This window comes from Loxodonta africana, chromosome 25 (assembly GCF_030014295.1).
Source record: "Loxodonta africana isolate mLoxAfr1 chromosome 25, mLoxAfr1.hap2, whole genome shotgun sequence".
NCBI classification, from domain to species: domain Eukaryota; kingdom Metazoa; phylum Chordata; class Mammalia; order Proboscidea; family Elephantidae; genus Loxodonta; species Loxodonta africana.
In genome coordinates, this window is record NC_087366.1 from 33,581,879 (window position 1) to 33,598,247 (window position 16,369).

At 38.5% G+C, this 16,369-nt stretch overlaps 1 protein-coding gene across 9 annotated transcripts in view; it reads right to left on the bottom strand.

The window, feature by feature from the left end:
- Positions 1 to 16,369, bottom strand: part of SIPA1L2 (signal induced proliferation associated 1 like 2) — a 264,129-nt gene that overhangs the window by 14,560 nt on the left and 233,200 nt on the right. For 8 of the 9 annotated variants that reach the window (XM_064276676.1, XM_064276670.1, XM_064276671.1 and 5 more), the window contains one exon: positions 12,348 to 12,479. The exons of the other annotated variant lie outside the window; for it this stretch is intronic. In XM_064276676.1, the coding sequence (XP_064132746.1) occupies positions 12,348 to 12,479 (132 nt within the window). The remainder of the gene's footprint in view (positions 1 to 12,347; positions 12,480 to 16,369) is intronic. 9 annotated transcript variants of the gene reach the window in all.

Sequence of the window (16,369 nt, forward strand, 5' to 3'; positions counted from 1 at the left end):
GAAATATAAAGGAAAGTTCATGAAATATCAAGAGCCAACGATCAGCCCCAGACAATCACCTAGATAGGACGTGTGGTGACAGAGCAGCCCAAGTTCTTCATCTGAGTCAACACCTGAAATAAGATTTAGAATTTTCCTATGAACAGAAATCTCTCTCTACACTTGAGAACCTCTGGAGCCCACATACAGGTCAAGTAATGGTGTCTTGTAAAAACATGGTGTGTGTGCGTGTATGCGTGCACACACTCCAAAGAGTCCATTTCATGAAATGCCCAACAATGTGGTTAGATTATGTGTCTCATGTTTAACTGTCCTGGCTGAGCGCATGGCGTTAGTGTACCACAAAGACATGTAGCATACCACACACACGCAAATCCAACCATAAACATACGCCACAATTTTGGGCTTATTTATATGACTCACTCTAAGATATTTCACTCCAAGAATGTGAAGATAGTGGTGGTGAGGGAGATTAGCTAAGTAATCTCACTAGAAACACTTCAAGGAAGATCTGAAGGGCACAGTATTTATAGCAGAAGGAACAATGATCAGTATGACTACAATGCCTTATCTTAGCACGCAGTCATTTCTATTCTTGGCACCAGTAACTTCACAGTCCCTGCTTCAAAAGCTAAGTAGGAAAAGGAGTACAGTATTTTTCAGAATAGGTACTGAGTTAGCCCAGCTCTGGAGGCTAAACCTTGACACAGAACACTAGCCCAGAAATGTTGAATGGTATGCAGAAAAAGGTTATGTTTCAAACAACGTGGAAGTGAGAATCGGGAATATATCTAATTATCCACTTTTCTCCATCCCCTAAGGCCTCTCTCCTTGGTTTCTGAGCACATACAGGCACTTACAGTTGGAATCCGAGGGCCCTGGCAGGTGCATTAATGCTGCTGCAGTCTTTTTTATATGGTTTGATTAATGGCTGAGAAAATGCATCGCAGTCCATGTCAATGGTGCTCTGTTCTTAATTTATCCCATTCTGTTTCTCTCTTGCTGCTGGATGAGCAGCCTAATGAGGCTACCTGCTTGTTTGGTTTATGGAGGGTCATGTACTTTTAGTTAATTAAAAAGGATGGCAATGTCAAAGGCTGCTAAGAGCATGTGAAGAAAACCTGGGAATATAAAGTCTTGGGCATGGTATAGGGGACACAACCAGTGCCCCTATAAAGGTCTAAGGACCCTCTGAAAGTGGGGCAGAGAGTTCACCGAACTACCCATTGCACAGGAAGTTCTCCAGGCTCCTCCTCCATCAGGATTTCTAAACACCTGGAACAGGGATCAGGCGTCCTCCAACCCACATTTCTGTACAGCTTAAGAGTATCCTTCTCCACACTTCAAATCTTCTAAGAGATGGTAAAGAGTCTGTAACTAATCATTCCCGAAAGACAATCATGCTACCAATTAGGGGCTGAGTAGTAGGGTTTTTGCATATAACAAAATCATTTGTAACTTAATTCCTATTAAGGGCATAATTTTGGCATTGTCAAAATTAAATAAATGTACTTCTCTTCATGATACAATATGGCTGACAGTGGTGGGGCAGAAACCGTGGGGACGCTAGCAGGGGAGCAGCTCTTAGGGTGGATGGGAAGGTCTGGGCTATGGCAGTACCTAAGCTCGCCTCTGTTCTCAAGGCCCCCAAATAATGCAACACAGCACATCTTTTTTTTTTTTTTTTTTAATCAACAGCAGATGCATTTTTATTCCTCAATGAACTTAACTACTGATGAAGAAGGAAAGTCAAAAGAAGATGATAAAGCATTCTCCTCACTTTTTAAAAGAGCCCCACTGACTCATCCTCATTTTATGCAACCCAGTGGTGCTTTGGTTATGATTCTATCCTTCTTAATATATTTGGATCTGATGGTCAAGTCTAAATACCTGGATGAAAACATCTCAGCTGGCTTCATCGAGTTTCTCCTTAATTGATAAAATACCCAAATATTTGACAGAAACAGAAATTGCTACTGGCAGCCATTCAGACACTCCTTGGGGAGAAACAAGGTCCTACTGGTCAAGGGGCAAGAATCCAAAAATAGAGTTCTGCCAGCAATGTAGTTTCACAAAGAGGATTTACTCTGGATCGGAAAAGCCTGGGGTGGGGGAGGGGCGGCTGAGGTGCGAACAGAATGCTGCCTGATGAAGCAGACACACTGAACTACTTTACGAAACAGCTAATCTTAGTGACAGTTTCTAGTCAGTGGAAGCTTCATTCTTCCTCAGCTTATTTCTGTGATGATAAATATTCAGTAACCATGTAATTGTTACATTGAACCAAATGGCCCAAACCATAACAGAGGTGTGGGAATACCAGGTTCATTTCTTGGTTAATACAGGAAAGCTATAGCTCCCCAAACTCCACATATGCCACCTGTATCATTTTTCCCTCCCATTGTTTGCCTGTGGAAGCTAACCTGGATAAGGTGGGACATAAGGCATGGTTTCTGCATTAAACAAGTCAACCCTTCAAATAATCTTTAAAAAAAAAAAAAAAAAGACAAACCTTATTTCAATGTCAATTTCTTGTTCTTTTTTTTTTTTTTTTTTATCAAAGGGGTGATAATGCATTTAGCACTAAACAAAAGGACAGTCAACAGACTAATTCATGTCAATCTAGAACTGGGAAGGCAAAACAGTTACATGCAAATGACTCCCAGTAACTCACTAGGCTGCCAGGAATACTGCTGGAGAACTGTAAGACCAAGTCTGGATCAGCTTGGAATGAATGTTCTGATCCATTAGTCATGTTTGCCAAGGGCGTGGAGTAGCAGAATAGCACCTGCCCAGATATTTGCCATTGAGATAGACAGGCATGAGGACAGATTAAACTAAACCTGTTTTCACAAACAAAGCTGTTCTCCATGTTTGTTCCAACTGCAGAGGAAACAAGGCTGGGCTTTGCAGTTACATGTAGGAAAGGAAGCTTTCTGATTCTGACAACTGTGCTCGTTGGGCTGCAGAAAGCAAGTGGCTGGCTGACTTAACTAACTACCAAACCAAAAAACCAACCAAACCCATTGCCATTGAGTCGACTGCAACTCACAGTGACCCTGTAAGGACAGAGTAAAACTGTCCCACAGGGTTTTCAAGGCTGTAAATCCTTATGGAAGCAGACTGCCACATCCTTCTCCCGAAGAGTGACTGGTGGGCTTGAACTGCTGACTTTTTTGTTAGCAGCAGAGTGCTTTAATCACTGCACCACCACGGCTCCAACTACCTACCAGGGAAGAAAAAATAACAAGGCTATACTGGACTTTCAACATAAAATACTTTGGTTTAGGTCTTTTGCAGCCCATGATGAACACATTAATGTAGAAAGATGACAGTCCTCTGACTCACGAACAGAGGAAAGCATTGCCATTATCTTCTACGTAAGATACAACTGTTGTTGGCCTGGAAGTTTTAATTTCTTACTTTTGAGATAATTTAAGTTCATTTACTCAATTAAATTTGGCTTTGTATTTTTCATCTATGTAGAAGTCATTTTTTTTTTTTTTTTTAATAATTGCTACCATTAAGGTTACACAGAATGTCACATTTTGTTTCAGTTTTGTTTATGTTTATACAGACAGACACACACACACACAAATTCACACAGTGGTCAGATATCAGTAACTTTAAGCAATGTGTTAACATTAAGCTGAAGCTTCAGAACTGAAAATGTTAGAAAACCAATACACTGTCTTCATAAAAATTTATGCTTATTATGCTATGTAAGAAACCAAGGATATATGAAAAATAATGAATCGAAAGCACAAACTTCTGTTTTTTTGGAAGGCACACTTATGTGGACAATTTCCTCCCTGATAAACTGGGTTGTTTACTCTGCACTTGTCTCACAGGGCTGCATTGTCTCACAGTGCTGAGGCAGCTGTGGGAAGAGCATGAGAGCTCCCATCAATGGGGGAGCCGATGCCCAGATCAAGAAAGGTTTTCACAGTCCATGAGCCTTATACCATGGACGACACTGATCATTGCCTTTTAAGTCTGTCTTCATCTAAAACAATGCCGTCCATTCAACAAATACTCAAGAACACACCAATTATCTACTTTGGATATTCTGATAAATGAGAATTACTTTAAATTTTACCACTTTTAAAGATGCCACTTCCCTTCCTCTGCTTCACTGGCCCATAGCCAGGGTTTCTAGTTGGGTTTGTTCGCTTTACCATACTCAAGGGGGGATGGAATCTATTAGATACATTATTAGGTATCCCTGAACCTTATTCCAAGTATGACAAAGTGATGTATTAGATGTGCCATGTATTTTATGACGTAAAATGTCAGTTTTCCAAACTGGTGTCCTTCCTAACCTCTCTCTCACTCGACCCTCACTGCATAGGGGTGGTCTGGGTCATGGGCTCCAGTGAGGAGTGCAACTCCACACTTGACTTACTTTCTCTCTCAGTACACCTACGAAGGATTTATCAATGTTTTTAACATTAGCTTTTATGGGGGGTAGAGTTTAATTAATATTGGTTATTACTTATTAATTAATGATTAATACAGATGCACGATGTTCCTCTGTTGAAAGCTTTTTTTTAGTCTTTGGAATAATTTCCTATGACCAAACTCTCAGGCATTAGATTTTTGGTAAAAGGGTGGATACATTTTTCTGGCTCTAGCTACATACTATCACATGGCTTGAAAAAACAAGATGAATCACTTTATAATTTTTATACCAGCTGTGAGTATAGCTGTGAAGATAGCTTTCCAGAACTGTTGCATTATTTTGCATATTCAACAGGTGTGCACTGGTACTCATTATCATTCCAATTTACATGTGTGGTTGAGTATTTTTCAAATAGTTATTTATTGTATGCGTTTTTTTATTTTGTGAACTGTGTATTCATATGCCTTGATCATTTGCTTACCAGAGTTTTTGCTGGCAAGTTCCTTTATGTACTTTACATATGATGGTTTTATCCATCACATTTATTACAAGTCTTTTCCTATATTTGCCTTTTTATTTAACGTTCTCTTTCAGTTTCATAAAAGGTCTATATGCTTAAATATTTTGTATCTAGCCATATTACATTTTGTATTTTCTTTCATTACTCCATAATTAAAGCGCTACTTTGCTTCCAAAATGTTAACAATCTTTTTTTTTTTTACTTTTCCTAAATCAGACTTTTCCAATTTCTGAAACCTTTCTTACCTAACTCTTAACTATATCAGATTTCTGTATGAACTCCTCATTTTTAGTCAAAAGGACTCATTTCTATTTTCAAATCATTTTTATACAATTTTAATTATTATTAAATTTATACTTACTAGTTGATTAGTGTTATTCATTTATAATGGAGTTTTTGCAAACCCCAGTGGCGTAGTGGTTAAGAGCTACAGCTGTTAACCAGAAGGTTGGCACTTCGAATCCCGGAAACCCTGTGGGGCAGTTCTACTCTGTCCTACAAGGTCGCTATGAGTTGGAATCAACTCGACAGCAACAGGTTTAGTTTGGTTTTGGTTAATGGACTTTTTTTGTTAAACATTGTTCATCTATTTTCTAAATGGATGTCATTAAGTTCTTTAACATATTCCTTTACATTTTAATTGAAATTGTGCTACAAATTATAAATTTGTACAAATTACCTTAGGAAGGGCTGTCATCTTTACTTAAGTCTTTCTATCCATTCCCACCTATATTAAGACTTTGCAGTTATTAAAGTATCCCTTTGATTTCTCTCCTTGTAATTCTAATGATTCCCAAATAATGTATACTTCAAAGTTGCTGATCTCTATTACTGTCACAGTAGATGACTGTCTGCAAAGATGGCAGCTGATAATTTCTCCCATCACATGTGCACAGGCCACTCCTCCCATCGAGAGGTGCAGTCCATTTCCCTACCCTTGATTCAGGGCTGGCCTCGTGATTTGCTTTAATCAACAGAATGCGTTGGAAATAGTGTTCTGAAGCTTTGAAGACCAGGCCTTAGGAGATCTTGTAGCTTTTGCTCTTCTGGTTCTCTAAGCTGCTGTGTAAAGAACAGTAACCCTGCTAAAGATGGAGGTCCATCCAGACCACAACTGTTCCTGCCATCCCTGTCACAGACACGAGTGATATCACTGGAGTCCCAGCTAAGCTCCAGTTAAATACAGCTGCATGAATGGCCCCTCCTGAAACCACATGGAGCAGGAGAACCACCCAGCTGAGACTAGCTGGCAACAGAATCATGGGAAATAATAAACCGTTGTTTTTAGCCATAAATTTTAGAGTGGTTTGTTATACAGAAATAGACCACTAAAAACTAAAAACAAACCATCAACACTTTGAAATGATGCTTATGAAATATAAAACATATTCTTGAAATACTTATTTTATAATCTGTAATAATTTATTTTTAATCTTTCATACTTTCTGGATATAAAGCCATATTTATAATTTTTTTCTATTTCCAGTACTTATTCCATATTTCTTTTTCACTGTCTGTGTAAAAGACAAGGATCACCAGTATGGAATTAAAGGACATAGTATCAAAAGACACCTTTGTTTAGTTTCTGGATGTAAAGGATCTATTTATATATATATTTTCCATTTGGTACTATACCAACTATTTCGAATAAAGTAGATATTCTTTGTTAGGCTACAGAGGCATCACTCAAATCTTAATTTTTACTAGAAATAGGTGATATAGATACAAGTTTTTAAAATTTTTTTGGAAATTGATGTAACTTTTATTTACTTCATATACTGCAACTTATTATAATCAAAGTTTTAAAAATTAAACCAGTTTAGCATTTCCAGACTAAACTCGCACCGATAATAATGAATCTTTTTAAATTCACTACTGAATTTCATCTCAGCTTTCCCACATCAGTATTCATGACTGAGATTATCTTATGATTTTTTTTTTCCTTCATGTTATCAGGAAATAATCCTATTATACAACAAGGCTGCTACTGAATTACAAGAAATATTTGTTCTTTGAAACTTTGAGACACTTAACTGTAAACTTACTAGTTTCGGGTGCTATTTGGGGGTTGGGGATAGTCTTGGATAACTTTTCAATGTCTTCCCACTTTGGCTTTCAGCTTTGCTTTTTAACTCCTTTTTCTTTTAACAAGTATCCAATTATCTTATTTATCAAACTCATCCCTATATACCTACTTGACATTACTTAATTTTTTCTCTTATGGATTGGTTGGTGTCAACCTCTTTTCTCATTCTGTATTTTTTTAAAAGTCAAATTTGCTATTGGTTTATCATCATTCAAAAAACAATTACTGATTTAAAAATGACACTAAAATTTCACTTGTTGGCTGCTTTTTAAAATTTTCTTTCTTTCTTTCTTTTTGAGTTTTTCTTTCACAACTTTTGAGGAATCTTTTCCAAGTACAGCTAGTTTAGTTTTTTTTTTCATTTTAATAAATGTTTTTTAAACAATTTTTTTTTTTTTTTAAGAACTACTCTGGCTAAAGTCCAAAGATCTTAAGAGGCAGCATCTTTTCAACATCACTCATTAAAAAGAAATGCTCTGATTGTATTTCTTAATTCTTCACAGCTCAACTATTATTAGAGTAGCATTTAAAATATTCCAAATTGTTAGAGTTTTCCTTTGTGATTTGCTTCTATTTTTGGTTTTAAATTCTATTTTCATTGTCTTGTGGTCAAAAAATGTGGCAGAGAAATCCTCGTTCATTAGGGAGGGAATATACCAAATGACTGAGCAAAGGATACCTAAAGGACCATCATTCACAATAACACACGCTATGTGGTGTCCTGTATACTAAGTGAGTTTAAACATATTTAAGTAATCATAATTGAGGCAGATAAAATTATTGCCTCTGCTCAATTCTTAAATAATACATAAAAACCTGTTGCCGTCGAGTCGATTCCAACTTGTAGTGGACCTATAGGACAGAGTAGAACTGCCCCATAGAGTTTCCAAGGAGCTCCTGGTGGATTCAAATTGCCAACCTTTTGGTTAGCAGCCATAGCACTTAACCATTACGCCACCAGGGTTTCCTAGTAACATCTAAATTCTTAAACTCATGTTGTTCGATGTCAATTTTAACTTGTAAACAAAGATGGAATATATCATATGCCAAAATGTGTAGCTAAATGAGAGAGAGCAATGGGGGAAGGACATCTGCTAGAGATGAACTGCACTATGGTGTCTCATTATACTACATAGTATCTCAATTCAATAGGCAGGAAAACTCCATTCCTTTAAAGCCAATTTTCAAATGTGCTGACTAAGTTATGTCAAAATAAGGCTGTGGTATTATTCCAGAGGGGTCTGAGCTCAAGGCATTTTGAAATGTCTTTATCAGTTTTTACCAACTAAATAAACAAGCACATGAAGAGTTTTTGGACTATCTTTTCTTTATAATATTAGTCGAGTTCAAAAATGGCTTTGACAACGGCCAATATCACTCTAAATGGAGAGAACCTGAAAGCATTTCCCTTGAGAACGGGAACCAGACAAGGATGCCCTTTATCACCGCTCTTATTCAACATCGTACTTGAAGTCCTAGCCAGGGCAATTAGGCTAGACAAAGAAATAAAGGGTATTCAGATTGGTAAGGAGGAAGTAAAGCTATCACTATTTGCAGATGACATGATCGTATACATGGAAAACCCTAAGAAATCCTCCAGAAAACTACTGAAACTAATAGAAGAGTTTGGAAGAGTCTCAGGATATAAAATAAACATACAAAAATCACTAGGATTCCTCTACATCAACAAAAAGAACACCGAAGAGGAAACAACCAAATCAATACCATTCACAGTAGCCCCCAAGAAGATAAAATACTTAGGAATAAATCTTACCAAGGAAGTAAAAGACCTATACAAAGAAAACTATAAAACTCTGCTACAAGAAATTCAAAAGGACACGCTTAAATGGAAAAACATACCCTGCTCATGGATAGGAAGACTCAACATAGTAAAAATGTCTGTTCTACCAAAAGCCATTTATACATACAACGCACTTCCAATCCAAATACCAATGTCATACTTTAAGGGAATAGAGAAACAAATCACTAACTTCATATGGAAAGGAAAGAATCCCCGGATAAGCAAAACATTACTGAAAAAGAAGAAGAAAGTGGGAGGCCTCACCCTACCTGATTTCAGAACCTATTATATAGCTACAGTAGTCAAAACAGCCTGGTACTGGTACAACAACAGGCACATAGACCAATGGAACAGAATTGAGAATCCAGATATAAATCCATCCACGTATGAGCAGCTGATATTTGACAAAGGACCAGTGTCAGTCAATTGGGGAAATAATAGTCTTTTTAACAAATGGTGCTGGCATACCTGGATATCCATTTGCAAAAGAATGAAACAGGACCCATACCTCACACCATGCACAAAAACTAACTCCAAGTGGATCAAAGACCTAAACATAAAGACTAAAACGATAAAAATCTTGGAAGAAAAAATAGGATCTACCCTAGGAGCCCTAATACAGGGCATAAACAGAATACAAAACATTACCAAAAATGATGAAGAGAAACCCGATAACTGGGAGCTTCTAAAAATCAAACACCTATGCTCATCTAAAGACTTCACCAAAAGAGTAAAAAGACCACCTACAGACTGGGAAAGAATATTCAGCTATGACATCTCAGACCAGCGCCTGATCTCTAAAATCTACATGATTCTGTCAAAACTCAACCACAAAAAGACAAACAACCCAATCAAGAAGTGGGCAAAGGATATGAACACACATTTCACTAAGGAAGATATTCAGGCAGCCAACAGATACATGAGAAAATGCTCTCGATCATTAGTCATTAGAGAAATGCAAATTAAAACTACGATGAGATTCCATCTGACACCAACTAGACTGGCATTAATTCAAAAATCACAAAATAATAAATGTTGGAGAGGCTGCGGAGAGACTGGAACTCTCATACACTGCTGGTGGGATTGTAAAATGGTACAACCACTGTGGAAATCCATCTGGCGTTATCTTAAACAGTTAGAAATAGAACTACCATACAAACCAGAAATCCCACTCCTCGGAATATACCCTAAAAATACAAGACCCTTCACACAAACAGATATATGCACACCCATGTTTATTGCAGCTCTGTTTACAATAGCAAAAAGCTGGAAGCAACCAAGATGTCCATCAACGGACGAATGGGTAAACAAATTGTGGTATATTCACACAATGGAATACTACGCATCGATAAAGAACAGTGACGAATCTCTGAAACATTTCATAACATGGAGGAATCTGGAAGGCATTATGCTGAGCGAAATGAGTCAGTTGCAAAAGGACAAATATTGTATAAGACCACTATTATAAGATCTTGAGGAATAGAAAAAACGGGAAAGAACACATACTTTTGTGGTTACAAAGGGGGGAGGGAGGGAGGGAGGGAGGGAGAGGGCTTTTTATTGATCAATCTGTAGATGGGAACTGCTTTGGGTGAAGGGAAAGACAACACTCAAAACAAGGAAGGTCAGCCAAATTGGACAGGATTAAAAGTAAAGAGGTTTCCGAGATAAAATGAAAGCTTCAAAGGATAGCGAAGCAGGGGCTGGGGTCTGGGGAACTTGGTTTGAGAGGACTTCTAAATCAATGGGCAAAACAATTCTATTATGAAAACACTCTGCATCCCACTTTGAATTGTGGCACCTGGGGTCCTAAATGCCAACAAGCAGCCATCTAAAATACATTAATTGGTCTCAACCCACCGGGAGCAAAGGCAAAGGAAGAACACCAAGGTCACACGACAACTAAGAACCCAAGAGACAGAAAGGGCCACTTGAACCAGAGACCTACAATATCCTGAGACCAGAAGAACAAGTTGGTGCCCGGCCACAATCGATGTCTGCCCTGTCAGGGAGCACAAGAGACAACTCCTGAGGGAGCAGGAGACCAATGGGATACAGACCCCAAATTCTCATTAAAAGACCACACCTAATGGTATGATTGCGACTAGAGGAATCCCAGAGACAATGCTCCCCAGAACTTCTGATGGCACAGGACAGGAACCAACCCCGAAGACAAATCATCAGGCATGAAAAGGACTGGTCAGTGGGGGGGAGAGAGATACTGATGAAGAGCGAGCTAATTAAATCAGGTGGACACGGGAGAGTGTGTTGGCAACTCTTGACTGGAGGGGGGATGGGAAGATAGAGATGGAAGAAGGTAAAATTGGCACGAAACGAGAGACTGTAAGGGCTGACTCAATAGGGGGAGAGCAAGTGGGAGAAGGGAGTAAGATGTATGTAAACCTACATGTGACAGACTGATTGGAATGGTAAATGTTCACTTGAAGCTTAATAAAAATTAAAAAAAAAAAAAAAAAAAAGTTCATACAAACCTTAAAAAAAAAAAAAAAAAAAAAATGGCTTTGAGAACTGGTACAAAACGACGATCATAAGCAGGCCAACTGGGTTATCTGGGTGAAATCATTTCTCTTTAAAGTAGTAAGACAATTGATCATACCCTGTTCCACCATATTGACTCATATTAACTCACATCAGAGTGAAGGTGGTTACTGGCCGATTTAACCCAAAGGGACACTGATACAGAAAATTTAATTAGCCAGATGCCTGGAGTTGCAAATTCTCAACTGAATTTTCATAAACTATTGTTTCAAGGTTTTTTATTGTTTCAAGGTGTCACACTACCTGACAGAGCAGCATCAAAAATTACTGAAATTCTTAAGCATAACCCTAACTCTTTCCAGACCCTTTTTTTTTAAATTAAGTGTGAGGTTTGGAAACTCCTGAAAGGTCAGATAACCAAAGTCCTCTGCCCTGGCCAACATAATCACATTCTTTCTTTTTATTTAGGTAATAACGTACCAGTGGCACCAGCCAGCTGGGATTTCTGTCATGCATCTTTCTACTTTGTCTGAATGCATCAACTGCAATCTACACTCTAACTTTAGTTTAGAAGCACTCTCTACACCAAGACTCTAGACTCCTAGTCCAGTGTTCCTCTTGCCAAACCAGGGAGCTTCAATCTACTTAAGGACCTTTTCTCTCCTATCTTACCTCATAACATTGAGAGGAGAAATACAATTCAGGTCCTATGTGATCACCTCTGCTTTTCACACAGACATCCATAGAGGAAAAACGACTTACCCCAGGGTCACAGCTGGTACCTGAGCTAGAATTCAGGTTTTATGATTCCTTGCCTAGTGCTCCTTTTACTAAATTACCTGGTCTTCCTAAGGGAACATCCTTAGTCACAGCTCAAGCCTTGTCCTGCTTGTTTTCATCCTCAGAGATGGGCATATCATCCCAGGCTTTACCCCAAATGACCCTGGATACATTTGCCCTCAAGCTGCCCCCATGGGCACTGCAGAAACACACTCCACAGGGTAGGTGAGTGACCTGCGTTGGGCTGGTCAGTCTTTACCTTCAAATGCCCGTGCAGCATCCACAAGGTGAGACCAATCCAACCCTGTGGCCGTGTCTGGGAGGGGCATCAGGCCAGGGTCTGTGCACTTGGACTTATCTGATAAGGACCCATCGGAGAACCAGAACTCATCTAAACAAAACAAAGCAGAGTGTCAGACAGATCACAAACACCATGTATCATGACCTTGTCCCCTCACAAAGGAGCTGAAGGAGCTTCTTTTTAAAATATCTCCTGCCCCCAGCTAGGAGACAGTGAGCTGCAATTACCAAGAAGGCTGAAAAATCAAAATTTTTTAAAAAAGCAGCAAACTATGGTTATAGCAATATCAACTTAGTATAAAGGCACTAAGATTAATTTTGTTTTCATTATTAACAGACAAGAAACAGGGAGAATGGTATTTTATATGCTATGCACAAACATGGTGGTTGGAATACTTTTCTGACTTAATTAGATGGCTTTTTATAACTGCAAAAAAAAATTTATTATTTTTATTTTTATAACTGCTTAAAGTAGAAATCTCTCACCTATCCTGCATTTAAATGTTTGGCTGTACATACGAACCTTGTACATGTCTTTTTCTCTTTAAACTCTCATTACAGTCTTTTAAGTGTGTTCGTTCGTCATTAATAGCACTAGTTGTTAAGAATTCACTATGCATTTGGGTGCTCATTTTCAAGAGGCTTCCACTGACTTTCTTTTACCTTGTGTTTTCCGAACATGTCCGAATGCTGCATGCATCTGCTTGTGAAAACATCTGACTAATTAGAGCAATCAAAATAATGACCACCTGGCTGTCTGAGCCTGCAATCAAGCTAAATAAGGGACATAATTAACCAAACGCACCTGTAATTTTTGTATTCACATACTTTTGGGTCGTGGTGAAATGCTGGCATCTGGACTGAGATGGACAGCATTCATAAACTTGGCCTTGCAAAGGACTAACAGTCGCCCACTCACTTGACACCTTTCAAATGCAGCTCTTGGCGGATCTCTGGTAGTTGCAGCTACCAATCAAGTCATTTTTTTTTTTTTTAAACCCTTTATTGTGTTTTAGGTGAAAGTTTACATAGCAAATGAAGTTCCCATTTTACCATTTTTATACAAATTGTTCCATGACATTGGTTACATTTTCTACAATGTGCCACCATTCTCATTATTTCTGTTTGTTCTGTTTCCATTAATCTGGCTTCCCTGCCCCTCCTTAGGTCTCATCTTTGTATTAGGTTAAATGTTGAGTGGTTGGTCTCATACAGTTGATTATTTAACGGAGCACAGTATTCACTGATGGTATTATTTGGTTGAAAGGTGTTCACTGGGAGTAGCTTCATTCCAAGTTCAAAGGGTATCTTATGGCAATAGTCTTATAGTCTCAGGGGTTCCTCTAGTCTCTGTTGGTCCAGTAAGTCTGGCTCTTTTTTAGGAATTTGAGTTTTGTTCTAGATTTTTCATCCTTTCCATCCAGGATTTTCTATTGTGTCCTTGGTCAGAATGGTTGGTAATGGTAGCTGGGCACCATCTAGTTCTTCCGGTCTCAGGCTAGATAAGGCTGTGATTCACATGGGCTATTAGTCCTGGGGACTATTTTCTTCTTTAAGTCTTTGTTTTCCTTCATTCTCTTTTGTTCCAGATGAGTAGAGACCAATAGTTGTATCTTAGATGGCCACTCGCAGCGTTTAAGATCCCAGATGCTACAATGTAGAACATTATCATTATGAACTACGTTATGCCAATTGACCGAGTTGTCCCACCTGACTATGGTCTCAAGCCTTCAAATCCAGTGAACCAGTTCCGCAAGGTATTTGGTTATGTCTAGGAGGTATCCGTAACTGTGTCCCCTATGTGGTTTATTAAATATATGAACACGTATGTGGCACAAACATGTATATAAATATGCCTACAGATACACCTATCCATGCACACCCACACACATGTGCCTTCCTATACACAAATAAGCATACATATCTACCTATGTAACCACATACAATTCTTTTGTGGTTATTACTGTTATTGTAAAACTTTTTGTTATAGTATCTACTGACATCTTCCCTTCTTCTTGGATACTTCTTAGGGTCTTCAATTACCTTGGACAAATTGTGCAGACTTCACCCATATTGTGTATTGCTTTTTCCATCACCAAAAATAACAAGTGTCTACTATCTACAGAGTGATTCTCCCTCTGTCCCCCCACCCCCCCAGCCCTGGGAACCATTAAAGAACATTGCTCTCTGTGGGCACACCCATTCTTGACTTTTTAAGTGTGACCATACAATATTTGTCATTTTGTGATTGACTTATTTCACTCGGTGTAATGTCCTCCAGATTCATCCATGTTGTTTTGTGGACTCCTTATTATTCTTTATAGTTGTGCATTATTCCATTGTATATATTGTAACACAATTTGCTTATCCATTCATCCACTGATGGGCACTTAGGTTGTTTCCATCCTTTTGCTATTGTGAATAATGCTGCAATGAACATAGGTGGGCATATGTCTATTCTTGTCACCGCTCTTGTATCTCTAGGATATATACCTAGGAGAAGGGTTGTTGGATCATGAGGTATTTCTATTTCCAGCTTTTTGAGGTAATGCCATATTGTTTTTTCATAGTGGTTGTACCATTTTGCAATCCTATCAGCAATGTATAAAAGTTCCAATCCCCCACAGCCTTGCCAGCTTTTGGTGCTTCTTCTTCTTATTTTTTTTTCTAATCAGTGTCATTTTTGCAGGGTAAGAGGTTATCTCATTGTAGAGCTTGTCTGCTAACCAAAGGTTGGCAGTGAGCATCCACCATCCGCTCCTTGGAAACCCTATGGGGCACTTCTACTCTGTCCTATAGGGTTGCTATGAGTTGGAATAGACTGACGGCAATGGGTTTGTTTTTTTTTGGGGGGGGGAGGTTAATGGCCAGTGATTGCAAGCATCTTTTCATATATTTGTTGGCCACCTGAATGTCCTCTTTGGTTAAGTGTCTGTTCATGTCTTTTGCCCATTTTTTGATTGGATTGTCTTTTTGTTGTTGAGCTGTTGAAGTTTTCTATATATTTTAGAGATCAGATCCTTATCAGATATGTTATTGTTAAAGATTTTTTTCCTAGTCTGTAGATTCTCTTTTTACTCTCTTGGTAAAGTCTTTTGATGAACATTAAGTATTTAATTTATAGGAGGTCCCAGTTATCTACTTTATCTTCTGTCATTCGTGTACTTCTGGTTTTGTTTGATAGGCTATTTATGCTGAAAATTAGGTCAACTCATTTTGACCCTATGTTATCTTCCAGGAACTTTATCATTTTAGCTTTAACATTTAGGTCTTTGATTCATTTTCAGTTAGTTTTTGTACATGGTGTGAGGTATGCATCCTGCTTTATTTTCTGCACATGGATATTCAATTCTGACAGCACCATTTGTTAAAGAGAGTATTTCTTTCCCATTGAATGGACTGTGCCCATTTGTCAAAGATTAGCTGCCCACAGATGGATTATTTTACTTCTGGGTTCAAATCATTCTATTTTTATCACTATCATGTGTAGACATGTCATTTGACTCCAACTTATTCTACCAGTCTCCATTTTGAAAAGAACATCAGTAGTAAATATCTTCTCAGCATAATCCCTACTCTCTTCCCTTTCCCAACTGTTTCTGCCCCCTAGCAGCTTATTCTGAGTGTGACAGACTTTGTCCTTGCCAAAGGTAAACAAGGATTGCATTAAAGCAGCATTGCTGGAAAGGGAGTTGGGAAGTAGAGAAGGGCTAGCATGCATTCCCTTCTGTCCTCTCCCTACAACCTCCAGCAGAAATACAGCAGGTACAAGGAGCCCAGCTCTACAGTGTTGAACAGGGGTTGGGGCTGAACCTGCTCCTAGGTCTTTAACCAAAGGCATTTAAGATTCAAACCTCAAACCAACAGGCCATGATCCCAGGGATTTTAATCACTTGCAAAGTCTCCTTTTTGTCCAGCAGATATGCTGCATTGCTTAAAGTAGGTTTTCTGAACAATCTGTAAAGGAATTATTCAACTAAG